General features: G+C 44.0%; 1 protein-coding gene and 1 long non-coding RNA gene across 2 annotated transcripts; one reads left to right on the top strand and one right to left on the bottom strand.

The window, feature by feature from the left end:
- The first annotated feature begins 1417 nt into the window (after positions 1–1417).
- LOC113566704 lies at positions 1418–2103 on the top strand. The gene is made up of 3 exons (XM_026993517.1): positions 1418–1635; positions 1706–1841; positions 1893–2103. Exons 1-3 carry the CDS (start codon positions 1429–1431, stop codon positions 1976–1978), a joined length of 429 nt encoding a protein of 142 aa, XP_026849318.1. The 5' UTR covers positions 1418–1428; the 3' UTR covers positions 1979–2103.
- A 7477-nt stretch (positions 2104–9580) lies between these two features.
- LOC113566706 lies at positions 9581–9870 on the bottom strand. Its single transcript, XR_003409204.1, has 2 exons — positions 9803–9870; positions 9581–9739 (listed from the first exon to the last, which is right to left on the bottom strand). It is a non-coding gene; the product is annotated as an uncharacterized LOC113566706 (long non-coding RNA).
- Between the last annotated feature and the right edge of the window lie 5591 nt (positions 9871–15461).

Genomic DNA, 15461 nt, shown 5'->3' with positions numbered 1-15461 from the left:
CGTATCAGCGGCTTTTCTCGCGTGGTTTTTACCCAATGCCTCGTCCCCGTCCGGTCCATCTCATCCACTGTCCTGCCCCGTCCTGACCCCCCCACCGCCCCGTTTTCCGTACATCCCCACTTCGAGGACCTTCCTCGCTTCGGTTTTCCCCCTTTTTTTAAACTTCGTTTTCGGGCGATTTTAGCAGTGCGCGATTTTCAACGCATTGCCCGCAGGGGATGTCTCCCGCCCCTCGACTCCTCCACATGGGTTCCATATTATTTCGCATTTAAAAATAGATTTGCATTTGTATAAGTGTGCATATATGTATGTATATGTGAATTTGTGTGTATGCATGTGTGTGTGTTTGGCGTGCCCAATTGATTTATGGTTTTTTTAAATAAGCAAAAAAAGTCTTCCCGAAAAGGTTGCGCCACGGGGGCAGTGGAAAGGTGCTGCAACAGATACTAGAAGAGCAACAGAGATGGATAGAAAGTGATAGAGAGGGTGGCAAGAGGGTGGCCGTGCTAAGAGTGTGGGGTGTGGGGTGTGGGGTGCGGGTGGAAAGGGGTAAGCTCTTCGCTTGTTGTTGTTTACTCTTTTGCGGTTATTTTGTGGCTTTTCTTTTTGGCGCGTTTTTTACCCTCCCCATCGAATCGCGTCCGTGTCTAGGACCGTGTCCGCGTCCGCGACCGCATACACATCCGTACGCCTGTCCATGGCGGCTTATTGACTTTTTAACTGATCCTTCGGGTGTAATTGTAGTTATTGTTGGCATTTTTCCCTCACACGAACATGCCCAAGGATGCGTGGGTCGTCTGTGCAGAGAGCCCAGATCTGGCACTGTAAAAGATATAATGATTCCAAAAGATTTCTAGCTTTGTAGAATGTCAAGATATCTTGATTTGGTAAGATTGTCGGACAGAGTGAACATATGGTTGATTCTTTTGACTGCTGAAAAATGTAATACTAAACTCAATCGACCCATTGACTGAGCTCTAAGTAAGAGAAAGAGATCCAAGCATCTTAATATTTATCAGCTCTAAAGTCCTATAGCTCAAATTAGGTCAACCAATGTCAGTCCCTTTAAAACGAAGCATCTTTCAGTAAATTAATTATCTACTACAAACCATCTGAAACATTTCAGAAGGACTACAGCAATACACTCTTGGACTCTGCATGAAAATGTGAGCGACTTGGATCGTACATGTATGTCGTTTCCATGTTTTCCAAAAACTAATATGAATCCCAATATTAGATTTCGATATCAATCAATTCAGTACGAGCACAAAGGTATCCTGTTTGAAAAGAGAAATTGAAAAGATAGTTGGCTTTTGTCGAAAATTTGTAATGCCCGTCAATTTGAGTCTCCAAATCTTTTAAACATTTTATTAGTTTCGGAAATTACAAATTAAAAAGCAACACAAATCTTTCACAGATTTTTCAAAAATGTTGCCTGGGTGGAAAAGATTTTATGTCGTGGTCCTGAGCATGACCAACCTGTTGTTCCTGATACTCACCCAGCCCGTAGCGGACAAATTTAAGCGCCATCCCGAGAAAGTCGATGAAAATGACTCGTACGTCATAATGGTGGTCCAAACAATCCAAGTGTTTTTGTATATAGCAGCACAAATACTGCTAGCTCGGCACATCGTTGTGAGTAGTCAAATTTTGTCCTTAATCAATGGGAAACATCATTCAACCTGATGTGTGCGTCTGCCTGCAGGAATTCTTGATTTTGACTCTTTTTTTGCTCTGGAACTGTACCATCCAGATTATTCTGAGCTGTGGATATCTGATATTTACCATACTCTATGGCCACGCCGACCCACTAGTCATGAGCCTGGCTATCGTAGATATAAGTACGTATACAGCGATCCTCGATGTCCACCTAACCTATGTGACTTCTTTAGCCGTTTCAGTGGTCGGCTTAGTGTTCTGGAACGTGGCCGAAGAGTACTTACAGATGGGTATTCAAGAAGACTTAATAGATCAATAAATTAAATTAAATATTTCATGTAAAACGCGAGGACTCTATAGATACTTACTATGCTTCTTCGTCAATTCAAATATTGTAACAGTCATGCATGTCTTCTGACACTTTCGAAATCAATGACCCAATCGTCCAATAAAAGTTTGATACATCAAAAAACATGTAAATTGAAATATCTTTTCCTTTTGAATTCAAGCCTCTTTCCTGGCCCACTCTCCTTCTTCAAGAGCCCCCCCAAGAGAAAGAGCCCAGAACCCAAGGATATTGTCACCAAGAAAGGAAAGGCAGCCAATGAGAGGATGAGCAACAGAATGAAGAGAAAACAAACAACAATACACAAATAAATTGATGTCATTTTCGTTTTCGTTACGTCTGAAATGGAATTAGTGGCACGCTAAAAAAAGACTAGCAACGGGAAGGCGCACAGAAGGGGAACCATTCTGGGGAGTCGCAGTCGCAAACGAGAGACTGAAGAAGGACAAATCCAAACGAGACCCCTGCCAAAGCTCCATTTTATCAAGAGCAGCAGAAAGAAAGAATAAAAAATACCAACGGAGGAGGCAAGGAAAAGCGCAGAGGCAGTGGAAAACAGACGGCAGGAGATGGCAATGAAAACGCAGATAAACATATTCGCGAATTTGTTATTATCAGAAAAATATTGCGCAAATAAAGCCAGGGACAGGGGGTGGATGGGGATTGTGATTGCTACAGCGGCTTAAACGAAACGAACGTATGCAAAATATTTGTGAGCCCCGTGAGGTGGTTGGGTTTGGGGGGGGGTGGGGCGGGTATATGGGGCGTTAATTCCCCAGTGACTGCATGTGACGCGCTTTGCATGCGGTTTGAGCGCGTTATATGTTTGAGAGGGGGGTGTATGTGTCACTGAAGGAGGAGGGTCGTTCGGGTGGGGATGATGTGAGAAGGTGGCAGAGCATTGTGATGGCTAGGGGTTGGGCAGGGTGTCGCAAATTAGTTAAAAAGCCAAACCCAGACAATCAAAGATCAAAACTTTTTGATAGGCAAATGCCTCTCAATGGGTATACGCGTATCTTTGTGTGTGTGTGTGTGTGTGTGCGAGGGAGTATCATGTGTGCCATGTGTGTGGGTTGATACTTTTATTACGGTTGTTGTTTCCTCTTAAGACCCGTTACTGTCAGAAGTCAAATGGCAGGCGACTTGTATGGTTTGAGTTTGATTCCAAACGGAATTGATCGCTTTATCTGTCGTTCTGTATCTGTATTTGTTAGAAGGCATAAAATGGGGGTAAATGCTATGCTAAAAGTCCTTAATGGGATGCTGAGGCTGTCTGAAGGAAGGGGAGGGAAAGGAATGAGAAGTTCAGATTTCTTTTCAAGCCATGAAGTATAATAGATTGTAGCTTGGATGAAAGAAAAAATTAACCCAAAATTGAAGGGAAATATATTAATGGAAACTTAAACTTAATACAATGAACCATCGAAAACCCTGGCAAATCTATATGATTGAGGAATTTATATAAAACAATTCGTACGAAAACCGACAAATAAACGTATGAATAATGCGAAAAATAAACTGCAGAATATGCAGCATCTTAATAGATTTTCAAGCTCTATTTCGGAGCACGGTGGAGGACGCAGTAGGACTCATGGGAAAATTGCTCAAGGGATAGTTTGGCACAAAGTATAAACCACAAGGATCCAGAAAACATAAGTAGCAGCCTTCATATCACCTACGAGCCAACAACCGAATACGAGTCCTCCACAGAGCAGCACTTTCAATTAGGGAAAATTCTTAATTGCCGAACGATCCATTTCACAGCCACACCTCCCCCCCCACCATCCCCTGTCAAAGCAGACACGTCACTCTCCCTCCCCATCTGTACCGCCGCATGGGCAGAGGCGCGTGTTGTTTGTCAAAAATATTTAACGCGTAAGTGGAAAATTGTAAAAACAACGAAAATGAGCAACAAAATTTCGATGGGGCAAAGAAAGAAAAAACGCTCGAAAAAAATGTAAAAATTATCAAAAGAAAATGAAAATTTGTATACAAACCACCCAGGAACATTGATAACGCCTGTATAAACCACCCACCCATCGACCAACCACCCGGTGAAGTGAAACACCGACACCCCCTCCCTCTTCCCACTCCCCTACCGCTTAATGGTAGAGCCTTCACCTTTACCAGCGAAACGTGCAAATGGACTTTTGGGTGCGTTGACTGACTGACTTACCCACCCCCTCCCCCCGTCAATGCTCCACAGACAACATGCCTCATGCCTCACCCCGAGTGCCGTCCCTCCGCAGGCTCATCGTCATCACTCAAATGCAAAATGGCGATTATTCATAAATCATTAAACACCATTTGGCAGGCGCTGCACAGGGGGTTGGGGGTGTCCTAAGCTACAGGGGGCGAGCTTGGAGGGGGAAGGACCACTGCTGCCTTAAACATTTTTATCGCTTTTCCAACAAACTGGCAAAGAAAAATTCCTAATGAGCCAAAAGCAAAAGCCAAAAAAATGGTCAAAAAAAAGTTAAAAAACTTCGGAAAAAATCAAAGGCCGTTTCCTGTCGGGTGGTTTGGATGGTTGGGGGAGTGCCATGAAGATGGGTAGTTATAAGGGGGGTGAGCGATGCGCGGGGGTTGGTTCGGGAGAATTTCGCGGGCTTTTTAACAGGGCGCCCAGGCATAAGACACCAAAACGGGGTCCGTGGAACGGGGGAGACCGTGGACCGAGGCCCAGTCAAGACATTAAAAATTTTGTTTGATACTTTGGTCGTTGCTTCACTCTCCCACCCACCCACTCACACTCCTCTCCACCCCGCCGTACTCCTTCTTCTGCTGCACCGCGTATGCCACCACTTACATCACTTCAAGTTCTCTGTTTTCCCCGACTACCGCACGGCCGCTGTTCTGGTCGTTTGATTTCCGCTTCCGTTTGCCGTTGAGATTAAAAAACATTTTCGTGCGTTTTTTCCCTCATTTCCCTGATGTTTTTTAGCCACGACGCCGGCCAGCGTGGCTCTTGCCTCCTTTTGCCTTGTCTCGTTTACGTATCGTTGGACTACGACCACGGATACGGATACGACCGCGGATACGGCTATGGCTTGGCTACGGTTGCGTCTCTATCTGTGAGATACATTAAATTAAAAATTCATCTTTAATCAAAAATTATTGCTGGCATGCACAAGACAAAGTAGTGACAGCGACGGCGACGGCGTCTAGGTGGGCTCGCAGCTCATCTACAGGGATAGAAAGTGTGTAGGATTGGGATTGGGCCCTGGGCTTGGACTCTGGGTTCGGGATTGGCGTTGGGTTTGGGTAAGCACTGGGCAAACATAGTTGACAATATATCAAATTTGTTGGCATCTCCGCGGAGGAAGGTGGAGTCGCCGGCCGGGAGACGCCATATTGTAATTGCTCTCGCTGCTTTGGTTTGGTATTTGGGTTTTCCTGGGAATGGGAATAGGTATGGGAATAGGCGACCACTGTCTGGCCAAGCGATATCGACTATCGAGAAGATCTAGCAAACAATCGATTTGTGATTCCTGACTTATTGCACAATTCGGTAAATTCGTAGGCAGACTAGGTGCTCTCCAGATTGGTCATCAGCATGTAGCTCATAAATTGTGGCAGAAAGAATTCCACATGCAAACTAATCGTCTCCAGGGGATGGAAATGACAATTGGTGTGGAAGCCATCCTTCATGAACCAAGCTGAAACAAAAGCCTGATATTGGTACGAGTAACAGAGGTATTAGCTGTCAAAGCACGGGTTTGTTCTCTATAAAACAAAGAAATTATAAATGTAAAATACTTTTCGCTATGGACCAAAAGGGCCCTGATCCAGCATATGTCCGATGTGAGTTCCCTGATCCCCATCATACATATGTGAAACTAATCAGACTTCTTGCTTTGCAGCCACTAAATCCAGTAGTCTGAGAACTTAAGCAAACACTTTTAAAGTGAGTTTTTCCTATAGAAGAGGAGAGGATCCTGGCAAACTAAAAAAAAAGTATATAGAACTCGCCTGTAAGGTCACTCAGTTCACCCGGCAGGTCAACTGAAAGAGAGGACGCGACTTGTGGCTCTGGGCAAGTACATAGGCAGCATGAGAAGAATATCCAAATAGATCAGGAGATTTCCCAACTAAGGGACACCATGTTCGTACCGGATTAGTTGACCACTGTTTTCGACCCCTTTTCATTTTCTCTCCAGTGTGTAAATAAATAAGTTGCAACCTTGCTAAGTGATAAGCATTTTTCGAGCAGGGTCCTCAGTAATTACTTCTCGCTCGATGCGTTTAAACTACTTCCAAACTATAATCAGGAAATACACCCCCTAAAACTGAGCCGTTATATAATTTTCGCCTCTCAAGGAAGTGATCAGCAGAGAGCCGCTGAAACCTGAAGGTTTGGTTCTTTTTTCCTACAAGCAGGGCGTCATCTAATCCTGAACGTTTGGATCACTTTCGCTTCGCAGGCAATTAATCAAGCAGTGAGGTTCTGAAACCTGAAGGTTTGGTTCACTTTCGCTTCGCAGGCAAGTAATCAAGCAGTGAGGTTCTGAAACCTGAACGTTTGGTTCACTTTCGCTTCGCAGGCAAGTAATCAAGCAGTGAGGTTCTGAAACCTGAACGTTTGGTTCACTTTCGCTTCGCAGGCAAGTAATCAAGCAGTGAGGTTCTGAAACCTGAAGGTTTGGATCGTTTTATTATAAAAGATATTTGACTTTAAATATTCTTATGTGAAATACTCGTATACCCATAAAAAGATGTACACTGGAATCGTTAGTAAGTCCATCAGCCTATATTTCTAAATTGAATCCTTTTATTTATATTATAACTGTATTCACCTTAGGAGAATGTACATATGCGCATACATGTATGTACGTTTAATCGATTGACTTCTGGGGAAATTTCAAAGTTAATACCAAGATTCTGTCATAAGGATTACCTCGCAAGACTTGGTTAATTGCGAAGTCTCCGTTTCCCACTCCGTTAAGGCTTCAGTCCACAATTTCAACTTAATTAAATGCGTTTTTAATACTTTTGGCTTGCCGGCAAACAGACAGAGATGGCGAGGACGGTAAGACATAGGCATCGGCAGCCACTGCCGCACATTTACATTAATGTTCATATGTGTGTTGTTTGGCCAAGGAAAAAGAAGCCAACAAACTTTTCCCAAACGCTTTTCCCAGGCAGTGGAAAAGCGAAGAGACATGTGTGTGGGACCAAAAATAAAGTTGATTAAAATTTGAAAGATTTTTGACAGTTATTATGCGCCAGCGGCTGGGTAAACGGAGCCAAACTTCTGCCATGTGTCAATATTGAAAGTTAGACTTGGCTCTGCCTCCCGCCACCACCTCCCGTTGATACCACGAAGGTATCAAGATTTTAAAATGATGGATACACGACAGAATGTGGGGTGTTTTGCTTATCTTTCTATTCACAGGTCATTTTTTACGGAGTTTCTATGGAAAAACTCTTTTAATTTATCCCTCATGGCTTTAAATTAAATTAAATAAATTTAAAATACAAATTTGAACAAAGAAACGATCAATTTGTAAAGGCAGCTTAGACTTTTTCTCCCTTCCTTCTAGTGGATCTTCCTCTAGCTCTGATTGGACTTCAACCAGTTCCAAATTATAGCCAATGTTCGCTATAGTCCGTCCCGACTATATGGGATCGTTTGTGGGCCATAAAAACCGCACACACGGCACAGGCGGCGGAAAACTGCAGATGAAGTAGCTTCGCTCGATATAAAATTACATTTTATAGCGTTGAGTATGCTGTGTATGGTGGATGGAGACGAAGATGGGAAGTGAGATGTGAATTGTGAGTGGGAGGCTGGGAGGGGGGCTGGTTTAAGCCACAGCAAGGACACATACCGACTAATAAGGCTGGTTCAATTTAATGAGCAGACGTCGCAACTTTCCGCTACGTTGGACGCGTTAAACTAATCAACGCAGCACCACCCTGTCACCCCCCCGGACAGCTTCAACAGTTGTTTGTTTGTCTGCTCAATTGCTTGTTAACATTTTGCGCAATTTGGAAAGGTCGGCAGAGGCAGGCAGCGGCAGGGGCATTGGTAGAGGGCCCCACCACGCGGTAGTGGGGGAGTGCTGCAGCCTAAACTACCTGCAAACATGAAAAAAACCAGAAACCAATTGAGCGTGCCCTCTACTTGTATGTGTGTGTGCGCCAGTACACTGGGACAAATATTTGCTACAATCGAGATATTATTTTGGAAGAGAGTGATTTCAAAACCAAGAAGCTAAGCAAAAGGACTTCAGAAAGAATAGGGGTATTTTCATTTCGATAAACATCTTTGAGATTGAAGATTGGTCGTTTCTTGTGGTGAATATTCGCTTTTCGTTAATTAGGGAAGCGTCAAATGATGTTAAGAGGAAATCATATCTGAGCTATCAGAAATATTCAGCTATTTACGGATTTATAATCATGTATGAATAATCCCCAATATATGTAATTGCTGGAGAGCTGCAAGAATCTCAAACTCAAGAATATATTTCTCATTATTTAACATCACAATGTTGAAAATAAAAGCAAGAATCAGAGGTATAGTAATTTTCAAAGTTTCAAATCAAAAGATTCAATCATCTACAAACTGTTTTCATTCCACATTCTATATAATTACTTTTTCCGTTCAGTGTAGCCAGTGTAGCATGTTGTGTGTGTATGTGTGGCTCCTGTTGATGGCCGCTGGCCTGTAGAAAGTCATAAAATTTTATAGTTTAGTGGAGCGGGAGGTAGTGGACAGTCAGTCAGGCGGTGTCGATGACTGGGTCCGAATAGGAATTGGTTTCAGAGTGGGGGTGGCAGTGGAAGTGGTACTGGTAGCGGGAGTGGTACGGGTGGTGCTTGGGGGTTGGGGTCACTGCGGTTCGGCCGTGTGTTATGACTGTGAACTAATCGCCACAGCGTTTTCGGTTCGCCTTGGGCCAGTTAATGAAATGGCCGGTCCAAATGAATGCCGGACTGCTGCGAGGGTTGGACTAGAATTGAAACCAAGACAGAAAGACAGACGGAAACACGGAACTGGATATAAAGACGAGACGGAGACTGACCTGGCCTGGGGCCAGCAGGCAATTAAAAGGCAGAAGAGTGGCGGGGTCACTGAAATGAAGATGTCTTTAAGACATTTACCAAAAGGTCAACCAATTGTCCTGCCCAGGGAGTACCATTCAAGCATGGGAGTTCCAGAAGCATTCCATAAGAGCCTCAACAAGTCATGCTGCATGCGCTTAAATAGTATCTATTGATTTGACAGGGGATCCACAAGAATCAGTTAACTAAAGAACTGTCTAATTGTAGTTTTCAGAATTCAATCCAGAATGTCTGATGAAAGATTCCCCTAACCTGGAACGAGTTTCCATCATCAGAAAGCAGCTAAATGCACGCCTCAGGACGACAGTGAAAACGCAGAATCAGACGATGTGCCTTCTTTCAGTTAAAGATTAGTTTCTGGCAAATTGGTGCCACTCGAAAATTTCCGTCAAAGTCGCCGCCAAGATGGCTTATTTCCAGGGCTCTAGGTGACGTCCTGTAGAAGTTCCATATGTACAAAACCTAGGGCCTCGAAACAGCGGAAGATTGGAGATTATATGTAACTAATTTTTAAATTGTTTATTAATATCTTTATTCAGCCACTCCCGTGGCTCGTTGAAAGCTTGATACAAAGTGAGGCCTACTTTTTACTTCATTTGTTTTCCCAGGGATAGTCCACTGGGAAGGGCCCTCGCGTTTCCGAGTTGTTCCACATAATGCAGGTCACTGAAATGGCACAGGGACATTAGAAGGACATCAGGTGGACATAAGGGATCAGTGGCTACATACAAAAATCCATAAATACTGGGAGAATTCCCTCTGGAAAAGTGTTCCAGTTCATAACGAACACGGTGAATATCAAATTCATGTTGTCGGTAAGCAATTCGAAGAAAAATGTAAACATTAACTCCATAAACGCGACTGTTATGCTCACTTCCTGCAAGTGGATTCCCAGCTAAAGGGCATTGAGTGTTATTAAAATATTTTAGCAACTCACCAACTCAGCAAATGGAGCAAGAATTTCCTGAATAATACGCAAAACATTCATTTTGGGCGATTGTTAAAATATGACTGACTGAGACAGCGTTAGAGATGATAGTATGATTGGTGATTGCTGGCATGGCGAATGGATGTATTATCGAATACACGGCCACTAGAAAAGTATTATAAGCAACCAAATCTAATGCTCCATATCCTAAGACGCTATAATGGAGCAGAATTCCACTAGGTTTCCACTCATTCTCTACACCTGTTGTTGAACACAAAATTGCAATCAATCGATTCCACCACACAGAAACGTGTACCTCCAATCAATATGTGCCTGATTAATACGAATTTATGGCTGCACTTTGATCTGATGCCCTGCCCCATCTTTGCCAGTCAATGAACATAATTGGGCTGCACTTCAGCTCCTGCCCTTTGCAGGCCCTCTTTTTTGGCCATATTACATTACACACAATCAAATGAAATCAAATCACACAAATCAGGCCAAATCGCTGTCGCAATTTGCCGTTGGCAACGGGGACTCGGACCCGGATCCGAGACCCGCCCAAGCCATACATGTGTAGATGGAGAAGCCTGTTATTGGTATAACAACCCCATACACTCGTAAGCCACATGTCCCATATACACTGAAATCTAACAAATCTTGGGCATAAGCCATAACTCACGCTTATGATTTTTAAGGGGACATCAAAGACCCAGCCCGAACCCCTTTTTGTGGATCCCCAGAAGAACACTATAACCAATAAACATTGTAGCACAATTGCTTGTTTTTGCAGCTAATAAAATCATAAAAAATAAGTAAATAGCCGGGCATAAGTGGCCATGGATGTGGTCGTGGGCGGGGAAGGAACCAGAGACCAAGAACCAGGGTCCAGGGGAGGGTTAACAAGAAATGACAAGTAGATTTTTTATCACTGGCCTGAAAAGGCGCCTGGATAGATAGCCCCAGGATGGATGTATGGATGAATGGTTTTCTTTCCCTTCCATCAGGAGATGGGGTTGGATTTCAGATTGGGTTTGGGCTTGGGTTTGGATGAACGGCACCACAATGCATGCAAATTGTAACAAGGATAATGCCAAACTCTCAAAAGACCACCGCAAACAAGACGGCGTCGACGAGGACGAGAATGAAAACGAGAATGTGGGTGAGGGTGAGGATGAGGACGACAACAAAGTAGCACGCGCCATCCCCCAAATGTACGAGGAGGCAGGCGACGCACACGCTTTAGTGCCACTTGACAAATTGGTCAAGTGATTTTGCAGAAAAAATGGACCATGAGGGCGACGAGGAGGCTTCAACAGCTGGATACTGGATAGGCGTATAGGCCATGCGGTCTACCAGGAGGAGGGCAGCAGGTCAAGCGCTGAAAAAACCAACCTCGGGCCATAAGCAATCCCAGGTTTGGCAGAGAGTTTGTTAAAAAGGAGAGCAGAATCAAACAGATTCGATGCTTTGTTGAACGATGTGCAACACGTTTTTGCTGTTTGTGGATCAGTGGAGAAATGTTCTTTGAAAGATTTCGAGCTTTGCAGCGAAACTCTGGTCACTCTTCTGAAAAGCCCAATGCTTACCAGACTAATAATAAGGGGATATACAAGATATTGATTCCTTCGTGATATGCTTTAGAAAGTTCTGCAAAAGTGCAACCTCAATACAAGATCAGATGATCATTAAATCTCAGTTAATTAAGACTTACACGCCAATTTATGAATCTTTTGTTACCAAAAACACTGAAAATGACGGCATAGATCCCTGTAGATCGATTGGGCTTCAGCCGATGCCCAAGCGTGATTCACATTTGGCATGTGCCTCCCCAAAGACGCCGACCAATGATTTTTGCTGATTTTTGCCTGGCCCAATTCCATCAGGCAACTCTTTTGGCTGTTTTTTATTGCCGCCTCATCGTCTCCCCCTTTGAGATTCGGATGTGAATGGGGACGCGGATGAGGATGTTAAGCTCATCAAATCGAGCGATTGACAAATTGCTTGTCTACGTGTGTGTTCCTCGGCGGCAATGGCAATGCTATTTCGGGGGTAGGGTTTGTGTGCGGACTGACAACTCAATGCGTGGTCTGGGTCTGTCGCGTGTGAGGGGGTTGAAGTGGAATGGCAGTATTTGCTTTGGTTTTTGCAAAGCGTATTGTTGCCAATTCCTTGGGCAGAATATATGGCTTGTAATTGTCTGTTTGATGGACCAAACAATTTTGATTGAATTCAATTACATCGCCAACCCCTTTTTTCGTTGCTTTTGTTGCTGTTCGCGGCTTGTTCGACTGCTCCTTTTGGCTGTGGATTGTGGATTGTTGGTTTTAGTGATTTGCAATAATTCGGATGCCCGCCTGGGCTTGTTCGCATATATGTGAAATATGCCGTTGTCATGGTGTGTTTATTCAGTGCGGATGTCCTTCGGCCAGATCCAACCCACACGCACCCACTTCCAAGGAAAAGGCAGAGCCCGTATGTGCCGCCGTTTACTTCCTTTGCCCTTTTTTCTTTCGACCCTTAAGTCGAAAGGGTTTTCGGTTTCAGTTTCTGTTTCGGTTTCGGTTTCAGTGTCGCTTTCCCTTTCGGCTTCTTTGTTTGGCCTCTGCCTCTCCCCTCCCTCCCTCTGGGTATGCCTTGCTTGCTTTCTTGCTAGCCAAGTAGATTAAGTGATTTCCAAGTCATGTCCTTTTTTTCCTGGGCTTGTGGGCTTGTGGGCGGGCGCTGGGTGCTGGGGCAGGCACCCTGATGGACTGCTGCCAAGTGAAAGTCACGTCATGTGTTTGTGCTTGTGTGTGGAATCCTCTGTTTATATTACAAGGGTTATTGAGCAAATCACCAGGAGACAGGGACACAAAAGGACGGGGAGCATGGGGCGCAATAAAATCTAGTTTGTTGGCATAATTTGTTTGATTTTTATTAGATAGAAAATATGCGAGAGCACTAACTGGACTTACCAAGCCTTGGATACAAAGCACTCCCCTCCTGTCCGGCGGCGCTCTTTCCTCCATCCTTCCTCCTCTTACACCATATCCAGCTCAGTTTTTTCCCATTTTGTTTGTGCCAAGTCATATTAGTGGCTCGAAGGCTGTTTGGGCCGACACGTTTTCGTTATTAATTTTTATTACGAGTCCGAATAAATTGCATTACCTCTCAGCACACACACTCACTCACACATTTAGCAAATTGAATTTATTTTTAGGAAAAAACAAAAACCCTTTTTAGTCTTTCAGTCTTTCAGTGACCAAAACCGGAAGAGGCACCCATCCAATCCATCCCTCAAAACCACCAGGCACCACAAAAAATTCCCAAAAATTACTGGAATCAGGCAAAGCACTAACAAGGCCATTAATGAAACCTTAGGGCAGTGGCAGGGGCAGTGGTGAGGAGTTTGGGCGGTGGTGGTAGCATCGCCTGTGATGTCTTTCGAACGAAATATTGAGCCAGTCTCAGCGGACCCCTCACGAAGAAGACGCATAAATATCAGAATGCTCATAAATTTCGCCAAGTGCCATTAATTTCTTGACATTCTATATGCATATGTACCCTCAGACAGGAGCATAGTCATTGTTCGCCCGAGACCCCCACACCCACACCCATTCCCCATTCTTCAGTCGAAAACAATGATTTACTTGGGAGCAAAGTTTCGCCCGGGCATACATTTTTAATATCAAACAATTTGTAATAAATAAATGGCAATGGCATAAATGTCAGTTCCGACGAGATGCCAACAAGAGGGAGATACATTCAGCTCTCTTCTTCTTTCTTCATCCACTTTTCCAGGGTACAGTACAGTTGTGCAAAGGAGAAAAACCTTTCGTATTTAAAGTCTCAAAGATTATTTGCTACCTTTGTATTATAAATGTAAATGTATTTGTATGTATTTATCCAAAAAAAAAAAAAAACATTGTAGCAATTAGATAACTATTGCAATCGGAATGTGGAGAAATCCCTTCTATAACAGGGATATTCCTAAGAGCTAACCGTATGGTTTTACTTTTAAATTTCGAATTAGCACTCCTTCTTCTAGGCATCATCTTTCATGTTATTGGCTCAGGCTCAGGCTCACATTTTCCTTCTCCTCGCATTTTCTGAGTTTAGTTGCGTTCAGCGAGAAGCGCATAGAAAGGCGTTGCGCTGTAAGATTTAGCCATATTGTTATTTTAATTTCGAAAATTGCAACAATCACAATGCAACGGCTCTAACAATAACATATACACACACACAGGCACGCATACAGACACACACATATGCATATGCATAACAGCTACTGCATATGTATGGGGCACTAAGATAGCGAGCGGGAGAGTGCGAGGAGAAGGTTGTTACAAAGGGTGAGCCAGAGCGCTGAATGTATATTTGTCTACATGACAAGTAGGCAATATTTGCATACTCAATTGCATTGTAAATTTTTCTATGCAGCAGCACTCACACATACACACATAACAGCTACACGCACACGCTCATACGGCGCGGCGCAGGAGAGAAAAAAGTCGCGCCTAAGTGTATGCAATGCAAAAAGAATCAGAAACAGAGAAACAGCAACACGAGACAACGAGAATTGTGAGCAGAAAAAATGCTGAACAAAGCAATCAGAGCAGGTGTATCTGTATCTGTGTATCTCTGCATCTGTGCATTTGTATCTATGTGTGCGTAAATGTGTGTGTGTGTGTGTGTGTTGAGCTGTTGATGATGACTCTGACGACAAAGATCCTGACGACAACGACAACGACAACGACGACGACGACGACGTATGTACAGTTTTCATTTGAATGACAAAAAGTCAGGTGGGCCACCCACTCGAGCTCCGCTTTCCTGCTACGAGTGAGTGTGTGGGCGTGTGGGCGTGTGGGCGTGGCTATGTATATAAATACACAATATGCGGTGCACTGGTGCACTTTCCTACCTCCCTCCATCCCGTCCACTGCCACTGCCCCACCAAACACTTAACATATTCTAATTATTCATGCTTATTTTATATTGTGTATGGGCGCTGCTTTGTCATGGGTTTGCTTGCTGCTGGCGGCTCAGGCGAAGGGGAGAGCGAGTGGTGGGGCTGTCTTATTAAAAATTACAAATAGTCAACGCTTAATTATGTCTCTGCGTGTGTGTATGTCTGAGCAGCAGTGTGTGTGTGTGTGTGTAGCCTACTTTCGGGTGCTACCAATAAATAGTGGCCGCCTAAGACACAAAGAAGGCAGGCAGACAGAAAGTCGGACAGACAGTCGCAAGGAAGCCAAGGATCCAAGGAGGCCAAAAGGATGCCAGAGACTGCGCTTCACTTGCAGTCACAATAAACAGCCACACACATAGATACGCACATACACTGGATACTGCAACAACAGTGAGTGAAGCATTTTGCACCAATTTTTGTGACGATGTCAGAACAGAGCAGAAACAAACAGCGAGGAAGGCATAGGCAGTGCCACCTCGTGGCCACCCCAACACACACACACACAC

This window comes from Drosophila persimilis, unplaced genomic scaffold (genome assembly GCF_003286085.1).
Source record: "Drosophila persimilis strain 14011-0111.01,24,50 unplaced genomic scaffold, DperRS2 tig00000841-arrow-arrow-pilon, whole genome shotgun sequence".
NCBI classification, from domain to species: domain Eukaryota; kingdom Metazoa; phylum Arthropoda; class Insecta; order Diptera; family Drosophilidae; genus Drosophila; species Drosophila persimilis.
The sequence above is the reverse complement of the archived record's forward strand: the minus strand, read 5'-3'. Positions and strand labels throughout refer to the sequence as shown.

What these genes read in the sequence shown, in the direction of transcription:
- LOC113566704 (XM_026993517.1), top strand. Translation starts at nt 1,429, where the DNA reads ATGTTGCCTGGGTGGAAAAGATTTTATGTCGTGGTCCTGAGCATGACC. An exon ending in TGCTAGCTCGGCACATCGTT is followed by an intron (nt 1,636 to 1,705) that starts GTGAGTAGTCAA and finishes GTCTGCCTGCAG; the next exon opens with GAATTCTTGATTTTGACTCT. An exon ending in CCTGGCTATCGTAGATATAA is followed by an intron (nt 1,842 to 1,892) that starts GTACGTATACAG and finishes TGACTTCTTTAG; the next exon opens with CCGTTTCAGTGGTCGGCTTA.